The sequence below is a fragment of the Erithacus rubecula genome, assembly GCF_903797595.1.
Source record: "Erithacus rubecula genome assembly, chromosome: 13".
Classification (NCBI taxonomy): Eukaryota; Metazoa; Chordata; class Aves; order Passeriformes; family Muscicapidae; genus Erithacus; species Erithacus rubecula.
This window is the reverse complement of record NC_136665.1, coordinates 10,969,223-10,990,672: the sequence shown is the minus strand read 5'-3', so window position 1 is coordinate 10,990,672 and position 21,450 is coordinate 10,969,223. Positions and strand designations below refer to the sequence as shown.

At 41.7% G+C, this 21,450-nt stretch overlaps 2 protein-coding genes across 2 annotated transcripts; one reads left to right on the top strand and one right to left on the bottom strand.

Annotated features, from left to right (window-relative positions):
- Window positions 1–122: 122 nt before the first annotated feature.
- TMEM43 (transmembrane protein 43) lies at window positions 123–11,369 on the bottom strand. The gene is made up of 12 exons (XM_079317140.1): window positions 11,146–11,369; window positions 9,869–10,021; window positions 8,782–8,916; window positions 7,995–8,089; window positions 7,634–7,683; window positions 6,070–6,139; window positions 5,626–5,696; window positions 5,342–5,463; window positions 4,665–4,739; window positions 4,483–4,584; window positions 3,046–3,163; window positions 123–2,077 (listed from the first exon to the last, which is right to left on the bottom strand). Exons 1-12 carry the CDS (start codon window positions 11,155–11,157, stop codon window positions 1,875–1,877), a joined length of 1,206 nt encoding a protein of 401 aa, XP_079173266.1. The 5' UTR covers window positions 11,158–11,369; the 3' UTR covers window positions 123–1,874.
- Window positions 11,370–11,453: 84 nt separating this feature from the next.
- On the top strand, window positions 11,454–20,478 carry CHCHD4 (coiled-coil-helix-coiled-coil-helix domain containing 4). Its single transcript, XM_079317160.1, has 3 exons — window positions 11,454–11,615; window positions 13,754–13,852; window positions 19,326–20,478. Exons 1-3 carry the CDS (start codon window positions 11,594–11,596, stop codon window positions 19,613–19,615), a joined length of 411 nt encoding a protein of 136 aa, XP_079173286.1. The 5' UTR covers window positions 11,454–11,593; the 3' UTR covers window positions 19,616–20,478.
- The last annotated feature ends 972 nt before the right edge of the window (window positions 20,479–21,450 follow it).

Here is a 21,450-nt window from a genome sequence, read left to right as displayed (position 1 = left end):
ATGTATCTAAATTCCACTGACACAGTCTCTTCAGAAATGGAGGGGAAAAAATTTAGTCATTGCTGGACATAGTCACAGAGATTGAAATGTAAGAAAATGGCTTTCATGTAATTATGTTAATAAAAAATTTTATTTTTGTACTGTGTTTGTAGATCAAAATAAAGTTTGAAAAAAAGAATATGTTGTCTGTTTTTGGAATGCACATGTAACTCCCAGTCTTCTTAAAATGAATATGAAACATACAATACTTGAATTTAATGAAGTCTATAGCCCAGCCTTTTGAAAACTGTATTTTATTAAATATACAAAAGCTCAGCACTTTGGAGAAAATTGTCACTTCATTTCCAATAAGTAATGCTGGTTATAGTTCATCATGGGCGAAAGAGCAGCAGTTCAAACCCAGGTTCTCTGTCTGTGGAGCACTGACTGCTGAGCAGGAAGAGCGTGCAGCAGCACTGCCATGTGCCAGTGCAAGCACGGGGCCATCTGTACCCACCCTTCACTCTGCTCCTGCTTTCAGCAGCAGGACACAGCTGTGAGACCACACTGACAACAGTCAAATACCAAAGGAATTACAGTAATTAGGACTAATAAAGTAATTAAAGATTCTCAAAACATGATTTCTAACTCAGATTTCTATTTCAGTACCATTTGTAGCAAATGTTTGCTTCTATGTATGTTCAAGTTCCATTGGTACAGAGAACATTCCTCTGATGATCATAAATAGATTTCATAACTGGAAACATTTTTGTACTTAACTGTGCATACTTAAAAAAGCCCCTAAAACACAGTTCCATCTAGAAGCCACACTCCAGCTTGGTGGAGAGACTTAACAGTGTTTCTAATCTCAAGTACTGGTTATGGCAGGTAAACATGAGCCATCACAACACTACAAGGCATGATAAAAAACTATTTAGGCTACTAAAATATAGGAAAATCAGGCAAAAATGTATCCATTATTTAATTTCATGGAGTATGTTCAATGTCCTTACTAAGTAAAATTAAAGAAAAGAATAGTATAGAGAGCAAAAAACCCCAACTATTTTAAAGACTACACGTTCAGTTATAAAAGTCAATGTTGTTTCAAGGCAGTAGGTTTTATATTTACAGGTGAATGACCTCTGAGCATCCCTTTAAGTGCAATTTGAAGTGAAACTTTTTAAACAGTTCTGCAATGATATAGTCCAGGCTATCATTTGGATGCTTAACCAAGACCAACTTCAGACACTTTTATAACCTGGAGGAAATCCATGTGTCCTGATAAATCTGCCCAACCTCAGAGCACTGCTAACCTGGCCACTTATTACATCAATCACTTTGAACATCTCCAGTCCAAAAGCAGAGTTGACTTGCGTGAATATTGTGTAGAATTCACCTAAGCTATGTTTTCCCTTTGAACACATACACTGCCAAACACATCAGAGTGTTCCTGACTGTGCAAACAAGAAAAGGCAGCAGAGGGAGGGTTTGTCAGAGACAGGCAGGCACACGCATTTCCTAAGGACATCTAACCAGGGTCCATGGGATGCAGCTGGCACTTTCTCCAAAACACACAATGTGCCCCACCCAGCAGGACTTGCCAGTTCTCAAACCAGGGGAAATTACTAAGCAGTAAGAGGTACAAATCTGCTTGTTCACTATCTTACCATCAATACGCACACCCGAAATGCTTCTTCCCCCAAAGCTGGTGTCACAAACGGCATCCTATGGTCCTATGGATAACGTGTACCAATAACCGCATCCAAGCCCCCTCCCCAGCTTTCCGTGCTCGCTGCTGAGCTGTGATTTGCTGTAAGCTTGCTGCAGGAACCGGGCAGAAATGCACTTGGGAAGGTTCTAACCGGGACTCAGCTCAAGAGCCGAGCACGGCCTTGTCACTGCTGCTTCTTGGGCAGCACTCGGGATCTGGCCACCAGGATGGGCACAGCGGAGAGCAGGGCGAGGAGCAGGGCCCAGAGCGGGCGGTAGAAGAGCCAGCCCGCAGAGATGGTCAGCAGCCACAGAGAGCTGGCCACACACACTGCAAACGCCTTCAGGCCAACGCTCACCAGCTCCCTCACCACAGGAAACCAGTCCACTGCAGACAGAACAAAACATGGCATCAAGTAGCTGGCAAGATGACGGTTTAAAATAAAAGTCTGAATCGTGCCTAGGATCTGCACCCCAACAGCAGCAAACACAAGACAGACTCAAACTATTTATCAAGGGCACTGGATCAGCCATTTCAACAGAGCATCATCAAGACATCTGATTACTAAGCAACGGCTAAACATATAAGGCAATGCTGTCCTCATCTCTTCGCACAGAAAGGAATCCAAAATGAAGTCTGAAGATTTGTCCAAAGCTTAAGAAGCAGAGGAGACAGACAAACCTGCAGCTATGGAACAAGACTAGGGCAACTGATACAAGCTGCTAACACAGAAATTCCTTTCTGGCAACAATACATCTTGGAGAAGCATGTATATGGATAAATAAATCAGAAAAAACAAAGTTCACAGCTACAAAGTGAATGATTTCTTTGATGTCTGAAGTTCATGCAAGTGTGAGGCCTCGTCCTGTTTTTCTGTTTTTACTCCAGCATTTTTCTATATTAAATGAATAAACAAAAATTTTCTTTGTTGTTTGCTTACAATAGTGTAAATTAACTAGACCAAAAAACTTATTTCTATACAACTGCTGATTAGGATCTGTTGAGGGAACCAGTTGTGTGTGAGTGCAGAAAATAATTGTATTGCAGCACCTTGAGTTAGATTTGAAAGAACCAGCCCAACATGTGCTTCAGCTTTTTATTTTATTAAACATTGGGCTGGGATCTTCTGAGACTGTGGGGGTTTTTAATGTTCACAAAGCAACCACTTGGTATTGAGGTTCTGTTTATCTGCAGTTGCCTACAGTGACTTTTCAAATCAAATCAAATCTGAGTCCAAATTAAATTCCTCCTGATTCTCCAAATGATTCTCTTTCTTCTAATTCTCCAAATGAATTAATACTCTAGAGGTTACATTCTCACTCATAGATTATTTTACCTTCCTGTGAAAAACTTACCTAATGTGTAAAAGATTCGGGTCATCAGGCTGATGCCCACAAACATTGAGAGCCAGCCAGCTGCACGGAGCGCCCAGGTCTTCATGGTGTTACTCTCATGCTCCTTCTGAAACACCTCCTGAAAGCAAACACCATCACATGCAGCCTGCTTCTTGTTCTTTTTCTCTTAATTCCAGTATATTATGAGCCAATCAGAGCCAAGAGCATTTCAGGAATGCAGTTTCTCTTGCAGAAGATACATTGCAGCTCATTCTGCAGCATTTGTGCAGTATGGCAGTACACAATAGATTGAACGGTGCAGCATGGGGGAAACTGGCACTTTTCTTAATTAAAACAACCTAAAAAGCACCATTCAACACTACCCACAGGCTTTGCTGCACTTGGATACATTCAACATTACTGTGGAAAAATAAGACACTAATAAGTAACTATAATAAAGAAGGAAGAGTCTGACTTCACTCTGAAGAAATAGAGAAGAGGCAACAATATCCACTGATGGCTGAGGGAAAGGCGTGTGCAAGCAAGCTGCATGCAGGAAAGAAAATCTATGTGTGCATTTCATCAGGCAAAGCAAAGCATCTCTTTGTAAGAATTCTGATTAAGATTCTTTTCAAAATGGGTTCTGTGACCCTCTGGCTGAACAAAACATTCACATGAAGATGGCTGGGACATTAGAAATCACTAAATGGTAAGAGATGTGTAAGACTGACCACTTGCACGTACAAGTACTCAATGTATTATTTACTAGTAACCAGTTAATTTTCAATGAAGAAAAATTCTGTCTAATGAAGATTCAGAGCTTACAGCAGAGGGCTGATTCTACTGCTACTCTTTCAAGTCAGAACAAAGCCTTTTTAACTGCTTCTGGGAGCACCTGTAAACTCTTGACATATGTTTTTTGTTACAGCGGGACATGCAACAATCATTAATAGAAACAAACCTACTAAAAGAAGTAAATGAATCACCAAATTGCTGGAGCGTGCAGGATTTATTGAAGCATAATGCTCTGCCTGAAGGTTCTTTCTGAGCCAGAATAGTAATAAACATTTCAAACAAGCCTAAACTCCTGTTATTAGGAGTTGAAGAGAGAATAACTCTTACAGTTTATTTAATTAAACCATGATTTTTACTATTTTTACATATGACCTGTTCAAAAGCATGTGCTTGCATCTGTAAGTGGGAAACAACCAAGGAGCAAATAAAAACAAAATGAGAAGGCACAGAAACAATCTTTAAAGCAGACAGACAGGATATGCACAAACCTGGAAGCAAACAGGCTACAACCTGTTGTCCCAGAAGGAGAGAGAAAAGCCAATGTTTATATGAGTATCTCCTCCTCTAGAGCAGGTCTGAAGGAGAGTAAGAGCTGCTTCTTCTGCTGCTTCCTCACTACCAGCTCGAGTTTTAACCCTTCACTAGAAGAGTGTGGTATCTCACCTCTGCAGAGAGATCCCCAGGGTACAGAATCTCCAGAACATCTCCAGATTTGGTATGATAAGGAATCAGCTGATCACCTCGCTGCCGAGCAATCACAGTCACCTTGGAAGAGAGGGAAAAAACTTACTGGTTACTGAGCTGGGAGCAGAACTTGCAAAGTACAGAAACAGCTGAAGACTCACCTTATCAGCAGAGCCCAAACGGGGATCATCTCCACTCAGACCAGCATAGAAGAAAGAGACACGAAGGTCTCCCACCTACAAACAAGAGAAGATTGAAGCCAAGAAAGATTGTTTTACAAAGGGGAATTACAGAAAAGACAACTCAGCACAGAAACATTCTTTATTTACTAACACTTTTTCTGACTATTTATGCCAAGCAAGAGACAGCCAGAATGATTTTCAATCCTTTTTTCAGGGCTAGCTGTCAGCTGAAACAGGAGAGCTCAAATGCTGCTTTGTAATATCCCCTCTGATTAAGCTGTAGGAGCACATGATATGCTTAGTTCATCCCTCATCATTCCATCTTTTGGAAAAACAAGACAGGCAGCACAATCTGACAATAAGCTGTTTTGACTGTACTCAATACTGCCTTGCTGTACTCAATACAGCAAGGCAGAGGTGGAATCCACCTCCCAGCACCATTCTTTTCCATTTAAATGCACAGCAGACTAGAGAAAACAGAGAATAAAAGAGTAGACTGGAAGCTTTCTGCAAGAGAAGCACTCATTCTTTAGGGCTGCACTAAGGGAATCACCCTATGTGATGGTCTGCACTCCATTTAAACAGAAATGGGGCATGCCCCAATTCCTTTTTCACACACAGGTAATCACTGCTATAGTTTATCTTTCCCATCTTACTTCTGGACGCCTGGGGTTGTCACTGTGATAGAAATAATCTCCTCCTCGGGTAACATCAGCATGGGGATCCTCCAGGTGTGACAAGCTCAATTGCTTGAAATCATCAATTTTATCCACAAGACCTAAGCAGAATAAAGCATCAAGCTGAGGCTCAGTGTCTAATCTGGAATGGCCAGTTTGCTGGCTGGCCTCTTGATTATCACTTGACACAGCTATTATGGAAAAAAACAAAGTCCACTGCTGATGCAACAGCAAACACAAAGCTAGTACAAAACAATCCTTACCCTTGGAAAGAACAAAGCTGCCAACCTGGACGTTAGGAGAAACAGCAGTGAAAGACTCCACAGCCATGGCACTGAGGAACAGAGAGAGCCCCTGATTAGTCCCAGGATTATGATCAAACTCTTGATTTGCAGCATGTAATATATAGCACAGAAAAGGTACTGTGGCAAGCATCAGGAGGAACTCAAAGAGCTAAATGACTGTCTCGATGTGAAAACAAATTCATCAAGAAACTGTCCAGATTGCATACTGTTGGAGCCATTAAAATAAGTTAAGGCATCACTGCTCTGAGCTGCTCTAATTTCTTTATGCCTTTGTTCTCCAAACTACCAAAAGAAGAGCAGTTTCCATATATTGCACACTGTTGTGAAATCAGTCATTTAGCTTTCATCTTTGATCAGATCCAGTGACAGAATTCAGAGGGACTGTGCCAGATGGTACCTCACCTTGGGTTTTTGTGTCCAATTTCTCGATCAAAGTTTCTGCTGTTCACAACTTCTGATTTCCACTCTGTGTCTAAACAGAATGATAACAAGGTTGAATAAAAGACACTCAGATCTCAATTACTGAAGACACCTCTCAATCAATCAGTTCTAGGTTACCCTTCTAGTTATACTGCCTACATCAATGTCTGTGATAGTCTGTACTGATACTAAGATCCGTCCTCCTAGCATATTAACAGGGAATGGCAGGGTTTTTGGGATAAAATATTTTTGGGATAAAATTTAACTTGACTTTGCTCAGCTTTGCTGTTGGCAAACTGTTGTCTTCCATGATCAGGCTTTGATTCTTGGCTCCATTATTTGGGAACAAGCTGGTTTTGTGATAACAAAGAGCAGGGGGCAAAGGGAGGAGTGTGGAGTGAACCTGAGCCCGGGAAAGGTTGAGTCCAAATGTGTTTTGCCAACACACAAGTCAGTAATTAAATATTTGTTTCAACTGACAATAAACTTTCCCTAAGGTGTTTTACCCCTGATGGTAATTGGAAAGCCATCTCCCTATCTTTCTTTCACCCCATCCCTCACTCCTGTCATTCCCAGTTTCTTCCCCAGTCCTGCTGAGGGGAGAGTAATCAAGCAGCTGTGTGGGTCCATGGCTGGCATACATAGACATTTATGGGACAGAATCCATCAATCTTGGGAGCTGTTTTTTTAGATGGCATTTCTTTTTGCTCCCTGTCACTGTGAGCCCGTTTTTCATGGCTCACAACCACCAGCCTTGCCCCTTATGTACCTCCATGATACAGGGTCTCCATGCTTCACTCAGCTGAGTGTTTTTTATATGATCACACCCAGAAACTGCTGCGTGCCCACATTCCACATCCACATGCTTTGATCAGAGGTAAATGAAGCACAGAGACCAATCTCCAAATACATGATGACTCAGAGTACTTTTCTGCCACTGGGTAGATCAGAATAACACACCCAGTTCTGTTCTTGCCAAAAAAGCACTTGGCAAAAGCCACGGTGCACATCAGAAGGTGTTGCTAGTATCAACATCTAAACAGGTTCTCAACAGGCTCCCTTACAGGCTGCAGCTACCCTCCTCTTCCCTGTCTATTCTCTTCTGCTCAAACTGACATATTCCCAATTACTCCATGTCTGAAGTATAATCTCAGGTGTAGCTTTGAACACACTCCCATCTCTGCTCATAGGACCTTATGGGCCCTATTTCTGGAGCATCCTATCTGGATGTTCCTCTGAACTTTTAGAGTTTTCAAAACAAGACTCAGGTTTTCTATAGCCCTTTCTTGCTGACAGCATATCTACTTTCACCTCAGTTTCCTCAGGAAAGGGAGGGTTTGTAATTTAGGAATGAGAAATTTATTTAGGCAAATAAAAGGAAGAGAATTGTTTAAGAAATAGAATTTTTGCTTATTTCCTCACATTCCTTTCCTTTCTTTCCCAAGAAGAAAATAAAGGTTTTTCAACAAGAGTCAGAATACACACACACATGAAAGTCCAAAGCAACATGCATAAAAGGAAAGGAACCTTCTGTTGATCAACTTACCATATGAATACTTTGTCTCTTTCTTAATCTCACCATTCTCCTCATATTCCCTGCAGAGAAAAAGGGCTGGGATGAGAACCAAAGCAGTGCACACACACCCCTGCTCAGGGCAGAATATAGCTCACTAATGAAATGCACAGAGAGATCTCTGGCAACACAGACTTATCTTTATACATAACCTAACTCTTCTCTGAACTACCTGTTCTGAAGACACAGATGCTCTGTACCAGGAGAAAACTATACAAAAAGGAGTTTTATTATTTGGTTTTTTTTTTCCTTAGGTATAAGGAAAAAAATTGTGATAAGATCACAATTAACACAACAGTCTCATAAACTACTTTTAAAGATTACTTTCACTTACTTGGAATCTTCATATTCAACCCACTGGTACATTTCCACTTTACGTTTAAGTTTGACAGCTTGGATGGAGAGCCCATAGCTGGGGTCAAACAAAGGCTGTGCAAAAATTAAAGAAAATACAAGTCAGTCTAAATGCTGAACCTCACAACTGCAAACACTCTTTTACTACCATTTACATCCCTCACTGCACAGCTAGCTCTATCTCACATTCAGGTGAACATGGTATAAATGTTATGAAAGACAAAAAGAAATATCTTTGGCAAATCTGACCAGAAGAATCATCATCCAAAGTTACTGCCATAGTGAAGAAAAAATCCAGAACTGCTGACTATGGGTTTACAGGTTTCAGTGTTTAAACCAGGAGATTCTCTTTTGATGGAAGGTGCTGTGTTACCTTCTGCATTGTGGGTGGACCATGGAAAATGTCACCACTACTGGAAAGTCAGAACTTGCAGAGCTCCTGTGCTGCAAGAGCCTGAAGCCTTAACAACACCATAAACACACAGTAGGTTCCCTACTCAACTGCCAATTGAAATTGTTCAAAAAAGGCAGCTTGAGGGTAAACACAGTTAGAGCTGGCATTGGCTTGGAGAAGGCAGTGCAAGGCCATTCAGCATCTCCCTGATTCTGAGCCAGGAACCAGAGCTTGAGTGGTAGCTGGCAATGTTTAGAGGAAGAGAAAAGCAACATGTCTTTTCCTGGATATCAAACATAACTTTAATTGGCAAAGACTTTTCCTTCCCTCCAAGCTTGAAATACTCATATCTTCAACATACTATTTTATTTACCTTAGATGTACTCAGAGCTCCAGCCAAGTGCACCAGTTTCCCCTCATTCTGCTGGGAGATACTGTGGATGCTGTCAAGAGGGACCACAAGAGAAAGCCCCTCATCAAGAGATTTGGCTGTCCTTAAAGCTCGTCCCTGCAATGAAGAAAGCAGAAATCAAATTGTGGATAATCACTGTCACAGCAATATTGTGAACAAGGTTAGCAGACAAGTGAACTGATGACCACAAGGAATGCTTGCATATTCAGCCCAAGGCATATTTTTGAAACACATTTGTATTTCTCCACTCTCTGTATCTGAGCCAGTTTGGGGCAGTACTTCTCACCCAGGCAGCAGGACCATTAAATTGACTTAGTTTCTCCAACAGGCCCAAATTCTTCCTACAGGAGTCCAAACTTACTGCTCTTCATCTCTTACCTTCATTCCTGAATAATTGCAAAAAGGATATAAATTACTGTTCATTTTTCTACACACCTATATTGGCTCCTTGGCAGATGTTTTCCCTGCCTTACCATCATATCCTGATGTGCTTTGTTCTGCAAAGTCATCAAAATTTGGAGTAGTTATTTTTCCTCTTGTAGAGGTATGAAAGAAAATCTCCTAGTGAAAATCTACAGAATTCTGCTCTCCACTCCAAAACTGTCAAAACAAGTATGCTTTCAATGGCATGGTGTTAAGACTCCTGGCTTACTTATTTTTTTTAATCTAAATCTAATACAGAGAAAAAATGGATAAATAACACCCCCAATTTTGCAACATGAGGTATGAATTTCTTTAAAGTAATAACAACACTAGAAAGGAGAACCGTTTGTTATCTCAAGAAAAAAAGAGAAGGCTGGAATGTGGCTAGCTCATGCAACCCTCTTACCACAGGCTGTTTCATCATCAGTTTACAAGCTGTGGATCTTATCTCTCATCACACACTGCTACTGACTCTACTACACCTAGTTCCAGAGAAATACTACCTGTGGCCTGTGATTTCACTGTTCTGTTATATCTCACAAGCACCAGGTGCCCAGACAAAACCTCCTCTCCTCATGGATTAAGTAATAAAGCTGTGTACAAACACTGACAGTATTGTACTTACTTCATTGGTAAAAAGAAGGTAGAAAGCCAGAAGAAATGTCACAAGTCCAATCAACATGCCTGCAGAAGTTTCACTGAGTCTCTCCAGGAACCCTGGTTTGGGCTCACTTGTGATTTTAACATGTTCTTTTCTGCTGCTGCCTGTGTCAGAGAACTGTTGAAAATAAACCAAAAATGCAATATTGCTGTGAAAGGGCAAAGTATTCAGTTTCAAAACAAGCCTTTTAGCTTTGCTAGACAACTGCCCTGCAGAATGGAACCTCTTGCCTTGGACCAAAACTTTCTCACACTTATTAAATGCCTTATCACACTTTGATACCAGAAACACATTCAATAAATAAAACTCCAACCTGGCAAAAATAAAAAATACCCAAACAATTTATACTATAGTGGTTCTACATATTCAAGCTTTCTTAAGTCTGCCTCCAGGTTCTGTATTTGGAGTCCACACCCTGCATTCAGGCCATGACAAATTGAGTAATAGCCCTAAATTCCTGACCAGCTAAAACACTGCTATAAATAACACATTATGATTCACCTCACCAGTAAAAAGAGTGTCTGCCCACTCTAATGTAATTATATCCAGGGTAACAATAATTTGAGACAAGGCACAGGACTAACATGAGAGCCCAGGGGTTTATCTGTGCGTATGCGGCTTGTGGAGAGCTACCAAATCCAACTTCAGCACGCAGGGCATGGCACTCCTCTGTGCATGGACAATCGCGCTATGAAAAACAAGCGTCCATAAAACAGACAGAGGAGTCCTGCAACTTTATTCAAATCAAGGGAGCGTCCACAGGGCCCACGCCCGCGGGGTTTTCTCTCTCTCGGTTTCGGAGGGCGCAGCCTCCTCTCATCCCAAACTCCCGGCCGCACGCTGCCCTCTCCATTTCCCCACTGGCTGAGGCACTCGCAAGGTACAGCCTGGCTTTGCACATATCCCCCCTTGAACCTATTGTGTTATCCCAAAGTTCGGAAGTTCAGCCTTGTGGAGACCCACTTTGTGTTTCATGAATCAGGCTGTCTGGGCTCGGCAACAAACCTGCCACCCAAAGTCAGCAGAGACATGAAGACTAATTTCAAAGACATTAGCACCGATATCTTCACCCATCGAATTATTTGACAGACATTAGCACACATCTTCCCTCTCATCTGGAGATGCCTGGAGGGCTGTGACGGGCACAGGGCCCCGGACACAGCCCGGGCTCCTCGGGGCCGGCCCGGGCGGCCGCCACACGGAGCGCGGGCAGCGGCGGGGCCGGAGCGAGCAGCACTTACATTCCTCGACATCCTGAGCCTCTCACTCCCGCCGGGAACCACAGCTCAGGGGCAGCCGGAGCCGCGCACCGCCAGCCTCGCCCTCAGCCGCCTCAGGGCTCCCCCGCCCTCGAGCCGCTCCCGCTCGCAGCGGCGCACGCCGGGACGCGTAGTTCCCGCCGCGGCGGGGAAGCCCTTCCCTCCTCCTTCCCTTCCCTTCCCCTCCCTCCCCGCCTCCCTCTCTCCCCGCCCTGCGGCGGGCGCGGGGCCGGCGGGAGCTGTAGTGCCGCGGCCGGCAGGAGGTGCGTCAGCGGCCGCCGCAGGGCCGGGAAGGCGCTTCCGGAGGCGGGAGGTCGCGGCGTGGAGCGGCGGCGCGGCGCTGCCCGAGCGGTGCTGGCGGGACGGCGGGAGCGGAGCGGCGGGGCCCGTGTGCGGCGCGCTGTGGAGGGAGGCACCGGCCGGCTCCGCCATGTCCTACTGCAGACAGGAAGGTGCGCCCGAGTGTCCTCCCAATGTCACCCCGCCGGGCGGGCTCGCCGTGTGGCGGCCGGGGCAGGGTGAGCTGCGGGGTCGCTCCCCGTGAGGGGAAGGCGCAGCCGGAGCAGCGAGGAGGCGCGGCAGCCGCCCGCAGTTCGTGTGTGCCCGCGGCAACGCTGCCTCCCTCCTTCCCGCCGCCGACCTTTCTCCTGGGAGGGCGGGAAGGGCGGCGGGACCATGAGGCGGCAGCGCGGCCCCGGCCGTGTGGGGCCGGGAGCGGCCGGAGGTGCCCCAGAGACCGTGTGTACAGCGGCTGAGCCGTGCGGGCAGGGCACTCCGGCCGTGTGGGGCCGGGAGCGGCCGGAGGTGCCCCAGAGACCGTGTGCGGAGCGGCTGAGCCGTGCGGGCAGGGCACTCCGGCCGTGTGGGGCCGGGAGCGGCCGGAGGTGCCCGCAGTTCGTGTGTACAGCGGCTGAGCCGTGCGGGCAGGGCACTCCGGCCGTGTGGGGCCGGGAGCGGCCGGAGGTGCCCCAGAGACCGTGTGTACAGCGGCTGAGCCGTGCGGGCAGGGCACTCCCGGCCGTGTGGGGCAGGGGGCGGCCGGAGGTGCCCGCAGTTCGTGTGTACAGCGGCTGAGCCGTGCGGGCAGGGCACTCCCGGCCGCCCAGCCACTCCTGCCCGCAGGGTTTACATTTATCCCGGCCTGGCTCAGTGGCCAGAGGTGTGGGGTTTTGCTTTTTTAAGGTCGATGGATGAGGTGGGTAGAATGCGAGCTTTTCTGTATCCGTATCGTATTGTATATGGTATATATGAGGCTTGACCACTTCTTAAAGTGGGAGATACATAGATAAATATCTGGATGTATATCTGTATCTATGTATATATAAATAAATATCTTTACTCTCTTAAGTAATGTAGAGTGGCTGAATGTAAAGTTTCAGAGTGGGGAAAAAAGCGCCAGTAGTTCTAAATGCCGTAAGTTACAAACATGGACACAGACTATAAACTGTGTTGAGGCAGTCATAACCTATGGACCTCTTTTATGCTTTAAGCTGTGTGTTGTTCAATTTTGCAAGATTTGTAAGTTGCCTTATGCAACCCTTCAAAATTGCAGTGATGGGGTTAGAGTTCATGTGTTTCTTAGCTTCTTTTATATATAAGAAATGACTGAACATTCCACATTGTAAGATTTGCTGGAGTACAATGCAGAGTTGTCAGAAAACTCTTTCCCCTTTTTTAGAAGAAGTGTTTAAAACAGATTTATCTGTTTCTCAGACATGTTTTAAATGTATGGTTACTGAGCCAAGTTAAGTTACTGAACTTCTGCTGACTGAGGTCACACTGAGGGGCCAGGAGATTCTATTTTTTAATATGCCAAGTTACTGTAGTGGCCTTTATGAATTTGGAGAATTATTGGGGAGTTTACTATTTTTTCCACTCATGGAATACTTAGTTGTGTGTTCAGAAGAGTTTCAGCTAGCTGTTCCCTGCTTGTGCATGCCTCAGGTTGCAGGATTGTTAGAAAACTAGAACTACTGAAGTTTCCAGCCAAGCCTCCCCTGACCCCACTATGGAATGTTTTAGTTAAATCAAGAGCAGGAAATTTGCTCTGTTGGATTTCCATCCCCTGTAATGTTCACTACCTTTCAGTGTAGTTAGTTCTATATGGTAACAGCTATCTTGTGTTTTTAATTCAGATGGTTAGTGTAAAATATTATACTAGTCTTTAGTGAAAATCACTGTTATTAATAAGTTCCTATTGAACATTTTGCTGCTATTTATTGTAGTTTTTCTTTCACTCTTTTTTGATTCTAAACCCTTACTCTGTTTTAGTCCTTGTATTGGAGTAATTTGAGTTTGTTTTGAAACAACTTTTTAACTTAGCAGTTTAGTGAACTGTACAGTGATCTGCAGCCATTACAGGACATTACTATGAAAGTTGCAATTTTAGAATAACAGAATTTCAGTGTGTATGTGTTTCTCTGAACCAGTAACTGTTCTCATTGAAGGTGATTGAGTACAACAGTTCATTCTCTATTTTAGTGCATCACATTGAATGTCTCATTACCTTGTGGTGTTCAGCAGTTTTGTAAATAACTCTTTCTGTCTCAGGTTTCTCTGAACTTTTTGCTTCTTGTCTCCTCCATGGTAGGAAAAGACAGAATAATATTTGCAACCAAGGAGGACCATGAGACACCAAGCAGTGCTGAGCTGGTTGCAGATGACCCAGATGACCCTTACGAGGAGCAAGGTCAGTAGTGAGCAGAAGAATGGAAGCAAGGGGGTGTTACATTGTATATAAATCCAACAGAAAACAAACCTTGTATGAATTAGAAAAACTTAAGCATATTTAAAGACTGAGAGCAGCTGGTTATGCAGTAAATACCCAAACTCTTGGCAGCTTTGACTGCCAGATTAGGACATCACCAATGACATGCTTTCTCTTTTTCTACACTACTAATGATTTTTCTTATTGGCCTGTGTAAATAATCAGTTCATGGCTTTTAGTTTTGGTTAGTAGCCAGGGATATTCAGGGATACCTTTTCCTCTTATTAGTAAAGTTAGAGCCTAATCAAGTGAAAATTATTATTGCTTTTTCTGTTTTAAGTAACAGCATGCAATTTCCAGAGAAGCTGGAGTGAGTTACATGTCACTGTCATTGATACAAGTTGCTCACCTGACTGTGTGCAGCTGAAATTGCCAAATTTGGTGATCTCTGAATATTTGATTTGATATAAATTAGTGTCTAGCTAATGTGTACTATACTGGTAGCAATATAATCAATATCTTTCAGTGGCACATGATGGGTAAGTTAAAATTACTGAGTTTTCAACTATAATCATCTTGCCTTGAAAAGATAAAAGTTTTCATGAAGATTACTGTTTTTGTATGAAGTATATTTAACCTGCAAATAGAGATTTAAGAGAGCTGAATATTTCTGAGGCCAAGACTTAAAATATTCTGGTTGCACAGAGTGTATTTTAAATAATGGGTGAATGAAATATACTTCTGATCATGATCTAATACATTTTGCCTTGGGTTAATAATTACCATGAAAATGTGAGTTTAGGTTAATTTCTTTTTGTAATTGCCTCTCTGTTTACAGGTCTTTTGGCCTCTTCACTTTGTGTGAAGTGATTTGGTTAGTTTCAGCTCAGCTGAGGTTGAAGTAAATTCTTCAGACTTTAAAATTTAGTTAGTGAAAGTTGTGCTTTCTGAAGTGGCTCTGAGACCTTTAGAGGGCAGCATTTAAACAGTTTAGCAGCTGGAGCTCACAGGGCCTCTCTGTTAGCTGATATGGTGTGTAGTGTAATTTGAAGCACACCTTATGTCATTAAAATTAACTTTTTTTGTACATAGATTTGTGTTGAAATGTTACTGCATTTTTCTGCCCATTACAACTGTATGTAGTCAGTTATATATCCAAAAGTTTTTGTCACCTCTACTGATAAGTCCGTTGGTGACCTGGTGACATTTGGGTAATAAACTAGTCAAAATGAAAAGAAACACTTTATTTTTGTTTAAATGCCATATCAGTTGATTGCTCTTATGTATATTTTGCTGGATATGGAAAGGCTATGGTGAGGAGTAGAGGTGATGGGGTTTGTTTCTTAGCAATCCTGCTTTTACAGAATATTAGATCACTTTCTATCTCAACAGCAGATCAGAGAAGAAAAAATCCAGCTTTTTATATCACCTTACAGTGACAGTGTGTGTCTGTGGGATCCAAATTGAGAAACTATAAACTATGTTTAAGTACTACCAGTAAGTTTGGGTGGGGATTTCTGGTGTGGTTTTCTTTATTAGTTTGTTGAATTTTCTTCTTAGTATGTGGTAAATTACTGCCCTGTTTTAAAGTCTGAAAAACCACTTGAGTGACCCAGGGCTGCAATGCATTAGATCAGAAGAGAGCAAAGGGACATATCACAGAATGTAGCTGTAGGGAGTGAAGCTTATGGGCAGGAAAGGTATGGGTAAAATGGTTTGGAATATGTTGAAATGCTGAAGCTCTGGCTTGCATGGCTTTTATTTAAAAGAAAATTGGGAAGGGTTTTGCTGTATCTAATGTAACATTCTAGCTTTTCTAATTTAGCTTCTACTTGGAATAGAAGACTTGGTTTCCATTGTTCAAATTCTGTTGTATAATTAACTGTAAGGACTCTTTTCATCTTTTCTGCTGTGCCAAAGAGACTAGTCATACCTGGGAAAGAATAGCTCCATTATATAGACCTACCATAATCTGCATTGTTTTCTAATACACCTGAAACTGTTTTTTTGTAGGGGCCTTTTTCATACTTGAGATAAACATCTAGTTTGGTATTTGGCAAATTTTGATAGTTCTTATTTTCCCAGACATTAACAGACATTAGTCTTTGAGCAGTCTACTTGAGTCAATAGATTGGTATGGAAAACTTGTGTTCTCTTTCCCAGTTGTATACTGCTCTTCTGTCAATATTTTGTTGTTGTTGTATCAGCTGGGAGATTTTGGTAGGCAAAATGTTAATTACTCAGTTTAAGCTAAAAACTTTGAAAGAAACAAAATCATGGGAAATGGAAAGGAAGACAAACTGAAGTAAGTTCAGGTTAGGATTTCATATTGCAGTGAAGATCACAGTTCACTGTGCCTTTTGACAGCTGTGGCTGATGGAAACAAATTAAGAATTAATTTGCAGTGGTTTTGAAATAGTATTGTTCCTGTAAAGCTTCTTTCTAGTCCTATGTGTTGCAGATGGTGGAATTTAAACATGAAAGATTCCTGGTTTTCACTGACATCTTGGCTGCCTTCAGTTAGAGAATTATTTTATTTTATTAAGCTATATGAAGAAGGCAATGTGAGTTTTATGCATGCAAAATGATTTTTATTAGTGTTACAGCTGTGATGGGAAAGTTGGAGAAAAGAACTTAGGGAATTGGACCTCAAACACAGATTGATGTTGGTCTTTCCCTTCTGGTTTTCCAGACTTGTTCCTGTCATCTTATTTTATAAACAGTTTTAAAGTGGTTTCTAAATGAAGCAAAACTCCACATTCCTTTAAGAAAGAACTTGATGAATGATGAGATGTACAGAACTGTTTCTGTTCTGATGATGTCCCTTTCAATCCTGCTTCCTGTCATCTTACACTGTGAATCCCTGGCAGATAAACTCATTATTGGGGTGTTTGTCAGGTAACAGGGAAGAAACTCTTCTCAGAACAACAGTGGGACTTCATACCAGAGAGTCCCAAGACAAGTGTTGACACAGATGCAGATGGGCCTGTCTTTGTCCATGGCATGAGCAGATTCCCTGAGCCACAGGACTTTAGCTTGTGTGATTCCAGAAATCAATTGTTCACACAAGTCTTGGTCTCTACTGATGTAAACAGGGTTGTTTTTACTTCCACAAGGGCAGGTTCAAATATATTATGACTCACTGGGTCAGTGAGGTTCAGGCTGCATTTTAAAGAAGTTTTATTTCAACTTTAAATAAAAATAGTAATTCCATCTATTGCAGGCTTGCAACTCAGGAAGAGCAATGGATGAAATCTGTTTCTGGTTTAATTGTGTTCTAAGCTTGCTGGTGGACTTATTGATGTGTGAATTCAGCTGTGATTATGAATGAGGAAGTGCTTTATTCATTTGTATTTTTGTTTTGTTTTGCTAAAGCATGGTTTCTGTGCACACAACTCCTGAAACTGATGCTATTTCAGTGATAAAATAGGTGTAGGTCAGTGATCTTGTGATACCATAGAATGTATTTTTATGGGATAACTCACATTAAGATTTGTGTTTACAAGGCAAGTCTGGTTCTAAAAGGAGCAATCTATTTCAAGAGAATTATTTTACAAGTAATTTTATTGCTCTAGTGTCTTCAGGAACATTACAAATCGTGGTTTTTTCTTCTGGAAGTGCTAGACCTTAAAATGACTGGTTGGTGTTAGTGAGGAGAAATATAGGACTACAAAGTCTAGTTTACAAAGCAAATTGTATTTCTTCTACACCATATGATTAACATCTTTCTGCTTTATGTCATCCTTGGCAGTGAGGAATTGGACACCAGCCACCCATTTTCTTGTCTCAGAAATCTTGCTACTCCTCCAGGCAGCTGGAGATGCTGTGATGCACTGGATTAGGTGTATATTATCAGTACAGTGACTATTACAGATATTTTGCAAAACCATCTTGCCAAATAAAGCATGGTCCATGGAATATGACAGTATTACTGTAGTTGACTGGATCATGCTAAGGACTCAATGCTGAAATTTGACTGACTCAGTGTAATTTTCTGCTGAACTGAGTTAGAGCACATCACTGATGAATAGAAATCTCAATAAAATATTCCTTTTAATATAGCAATAGATGATTGAGCTGCTTTTGCTGTACCAGTCAAGATTCATGATACTACAGCCTGATGTCCAAGGAATTGCACCTGGGAGTGAAATGTATGTCTGGAACTTGGTTAATCCACAGGACAAATACTAGAAATAAGTTTATTGAATTCTGTGGCAATACTTTAGGTAATGCCATGTTGTATCTGTTCATAAATACAATTTCATGTTTGAATCAGAATGAATTCAACGTTTATGTCTGCCAGTGGTATTTTCATGCCCCCTTTCTAAAGGGAAGGTGCTTAAATTTGAGGTTTATGCACATTCTGTCAGGTCAGCTTCTCCAGAAACTCAGCCTGGACATAAAGTTAGAAAAGTCTGCTAAAGAGGAGGAGAGCAAACTGTTCAAGTGGAGAAGAAACCACCTTGGATCTTAGCAGAGTAGGTCTCTTGTTCTTTGTAGATGAACATACTTATGTGTGTTCATTCCAGGTAGAGAAAGGAAATGGAGATGTTTTTATTACCTTAGAGAAATGCATTGGAGACTCAAGAAGCACATTCACTGTAACAGGTCTGTTATATTGAATTTGTAAAATCAGAGGGAAGTTCTTCAGCTTGCTGTTTGACCTTCATGGTGTAAATCAGTTGCCATCTAGAAGAACACATGCCCCTAAATTCACCTTGCCAGTCCATCAGTGAAGCATTTCTCTCAGGAATTTTAATTGTTCCAGAGTGGAGGTTTACAGCTGTTCCAGTTTAGTCTGAAGTGATACTTAACTCCTTTCAGTTGTGTTCTAAAGTACAGTTTGGTTTCTGGCAACTGGACAGGCAGGCTTGCACTCAGACTTGCTGTTCTTGGTGTTCTGTGACACATGACTTAATCTGTGCTTTACAAATATACTGATTTTTGTTTCTGCAGTTCTGGTCTTGCATTGAAATTTGAAGGGGGAATGTTGTGAATTTTTATTTCAGAGTTTATTTCAAACAAGAAGAAAAATGCATCCATTTGATTTAAAAGATTTCTTAATATTGTATTTAAATTATTACTATTTTTATGGCATGATTTTAATGCTTGCTTATTCCCCAGACAGAGTCTGGCAGATTGATTTGACTTCTATCTATTTTGCAGTTCCATTAGAATATTCTCAGTGGTCTGTAGTCCAGGGAGAAGGACTTAATGAAGGACTTAACTCAGAGATGGATAGAGAACTAATCTCACTTGTGCTCATTAAAGGATTATACAGATCAGAGGGAGAAACAGACTGGCTGGGAAGTGAAAAGTGTTTACCAGCCTTGAAGCTGCAGAACTGAGATGGCATTATGAGTGCTTGAGTTCACACCTGCAGCCCAGCAGCTGTCACTGGGTGAAATCAATGTTTGGAAGGAGTGTTAACTTTTCTTCTCTCTTGTTTGTTCAGGATTGATATTGCCCAATGGAGATATCAATTGGAATTGCCCATGTCTGGGTGGAATGGCTAGTGGTCCCTGTGGGGAGCAGTTCAAGTCAGCCTTCTCTTGTTTCCACTATAGCACAGAAGAAATAAAGGGATCAGACTGTGTGGACCAATTCCGTGCCATGCAGGAATGCATGCAGAAATACCCAGATCTTTACCCTCAAGAGGATGAAAATGATGAGAAGTCCACCAAAGATTTGGAAGCTGCCTCTCTGGAGGCCTCTGCTGCCAAAGAGGAGAAGGAATCCAGCTAATGAAGATGCAAGGAGGCAGTTGTCTCCATTTCTCATTTTCAGAGACACGGACTTCTGCACTGTGTCTGTCTTCTGAGTAGTGAGGAAATGTTTCACCATATTCTGTGCACTGTATCATAATAAATAATTTATTCCTGAAGGAGAAATCTCAGAGCTACAGCCTTGCAAATAAATACTGCAGAAAGAGTGAGTGTGTGTATGTACTGTGTAACCTGCTTTTGGATACAGTTAAAACTTTAACAGCTGTTCTTGACCCTCAAGTTTTCTTTGGGTTTTGACTTGAATAATGTCTTGAAGTACATAGCTTTCAACTAAAATTCCATTGGCACACCAGGTCTGTCTTCATTTCAGAATGTTCTGATCAATAGCTGCTTTTTTTCAATGTATTCTCTTCTATCAATAGAAATTACATTAAATGATTGTTTTTCAAGATTTTTTTTTTTCCGAAGTGATGCAAGACACTGAAAATGGCCTAGATCTAGAATTCCTAAAATAATTTCAAATGGTCTTACTAGATTATGGTTGCATTTTACTACTGGCATCAGATCAGGACTGCCAGGAAAATGTTGAAATGCACATCATCTTTGATTTCATTTACTTACTGTGATGGCTTTTGCATTTTTGAAAATGGTGTGTTGTGCAACTCATGATTAAGATGAATGAAAAGAATGTTGGTCACTAGCTTTATTTTTGCTCTGAAAATACAGCTTTTGGGTTCCTTTAGTTATTACTTTCTCCTTCAATGTGTAGATGGGCACTTGTAAAATACTTTGAGATACAGTAAATTGTTACCTGGTGTAATGATCTCAAAACAGATACTGTGACTTAAGTGCATATTAAAAAGCAAATACTTTTTACCCTCACTGGAAGCTCCTGTGTCTTTGTGTGGTGTTTTGGTTGGTTGTTTTTTGTTAACACTGATTGGATTTGAGGACTATTTGGTGCTGTAAGCAGACCTTGAGTGACTTTATGGGTTATGAAGATCAATTGCTCCAGCTTGTCAGATTTTTATTCTTGTCTTATTCTTTTCTCCCCAGCCCAGACAGGAAAGCATAAGAAACCTAAGCAGTTTCAGTAGCTGTTGTAAACTGGATCATGAGCCAGCAAACATGAACAGCTATTAAAATATTTGAAAATTACTTAAGAGATACAAATAATTTAATAGTTCACTATAGTTTAATAGCTGTAGATAAGGGAATACTAAATTGTTTGTCTTTCTGAGCAAGAGATAGGCTGAGAGAATTTTTTTTTCAGAATAGATTGTGACTTTGGCTTCAGTAACTTTATTGCAGGTCAGTTTGTTTTGGTTTTTTTTTCTTTCCTTACTTGTTGGTTACCTCACACTAAGCATAAAAGGCTGTAGTGTCAGTAATGGCAACCCACAAAGTCCAGCAATGTTTAAACACTTGCCTTTCTCTGTGGACAGCACTCTGGAGTGCTCTGCAGCATTAATTCCATACAGCACTTCTGTGTCTTGCTTGCATGAGTTCATTTGGTGCCACCCATGTTTCTGAATGTTTGAGGGGAATTTCTGTCAAGTTTTACAGTGTGTTTGAGGTGTTTGTATTTCAGTGCAGCTGTTGGATCCTAAAAAAAAAAATTGTGGGCAGTTAAGTGGCTGACAACTGCTTTGTTCTGAGGGCAGCAATAGCAGGAACTCTTGGCATCACTGCTTTTCAGAGAGACAAAGTGATACAGAACTTCTCAGTGTGACTCTTTCAGGCAGAGGAAGCCAAGTGCCAAGTTAACCTGAGTAAACAGGCACAAAAGCAGCAGAGATAAACTTTGGCACTTAAGCAGTTGGGCCATGAAAATGAAATCTTAGGCAAGTGCTG

What these genes read in the sequence shown, in the direction of transcription:
- TMEM43 (XM_079317140.1), bottom strand. An exon ending in ACCTTCTTTTTACCAATGAA is followed by an intron (nt 8,917 to 9,868) that starts GTAAGTACAATA and finishes TCTTCATTGCAG; the next exon opens with GGACGAGCTTTAAGGACAGC. An exon ending in GTTGAATATGAAGATTCCAA is followed by an intron (nt 7,684 to 7,994) that starts GTAAGTGAAAGT and finishes TTTTCTCTGCAG; the next exon opens with GGAATATGAGGAGAATGGTG.
- CHCHD4 (XM_079317160.1), top strand. Translation starts at nt 11,594, where the DNA reads ATGTCCTACTGCAGACAGGAAG. An exon ending in GTCCTACTGCAGACAGGAAG is followed by an intron (nt 11,616 to 13,753) that starts GTGCGCCCGAGT and finishes CCTCCATGGTAG; the next exon opens with GAAAAGACAGAATAATATTT. An exon ending in TGACCCTTACGAGGAGCAAG is followed by an intron (nt 13,853 to 19,325) that starts GTCAGTAGTGAG and finishes TTGTTTGTTCAG; the next exon opens with GATTGATATTGCCCAATGGA.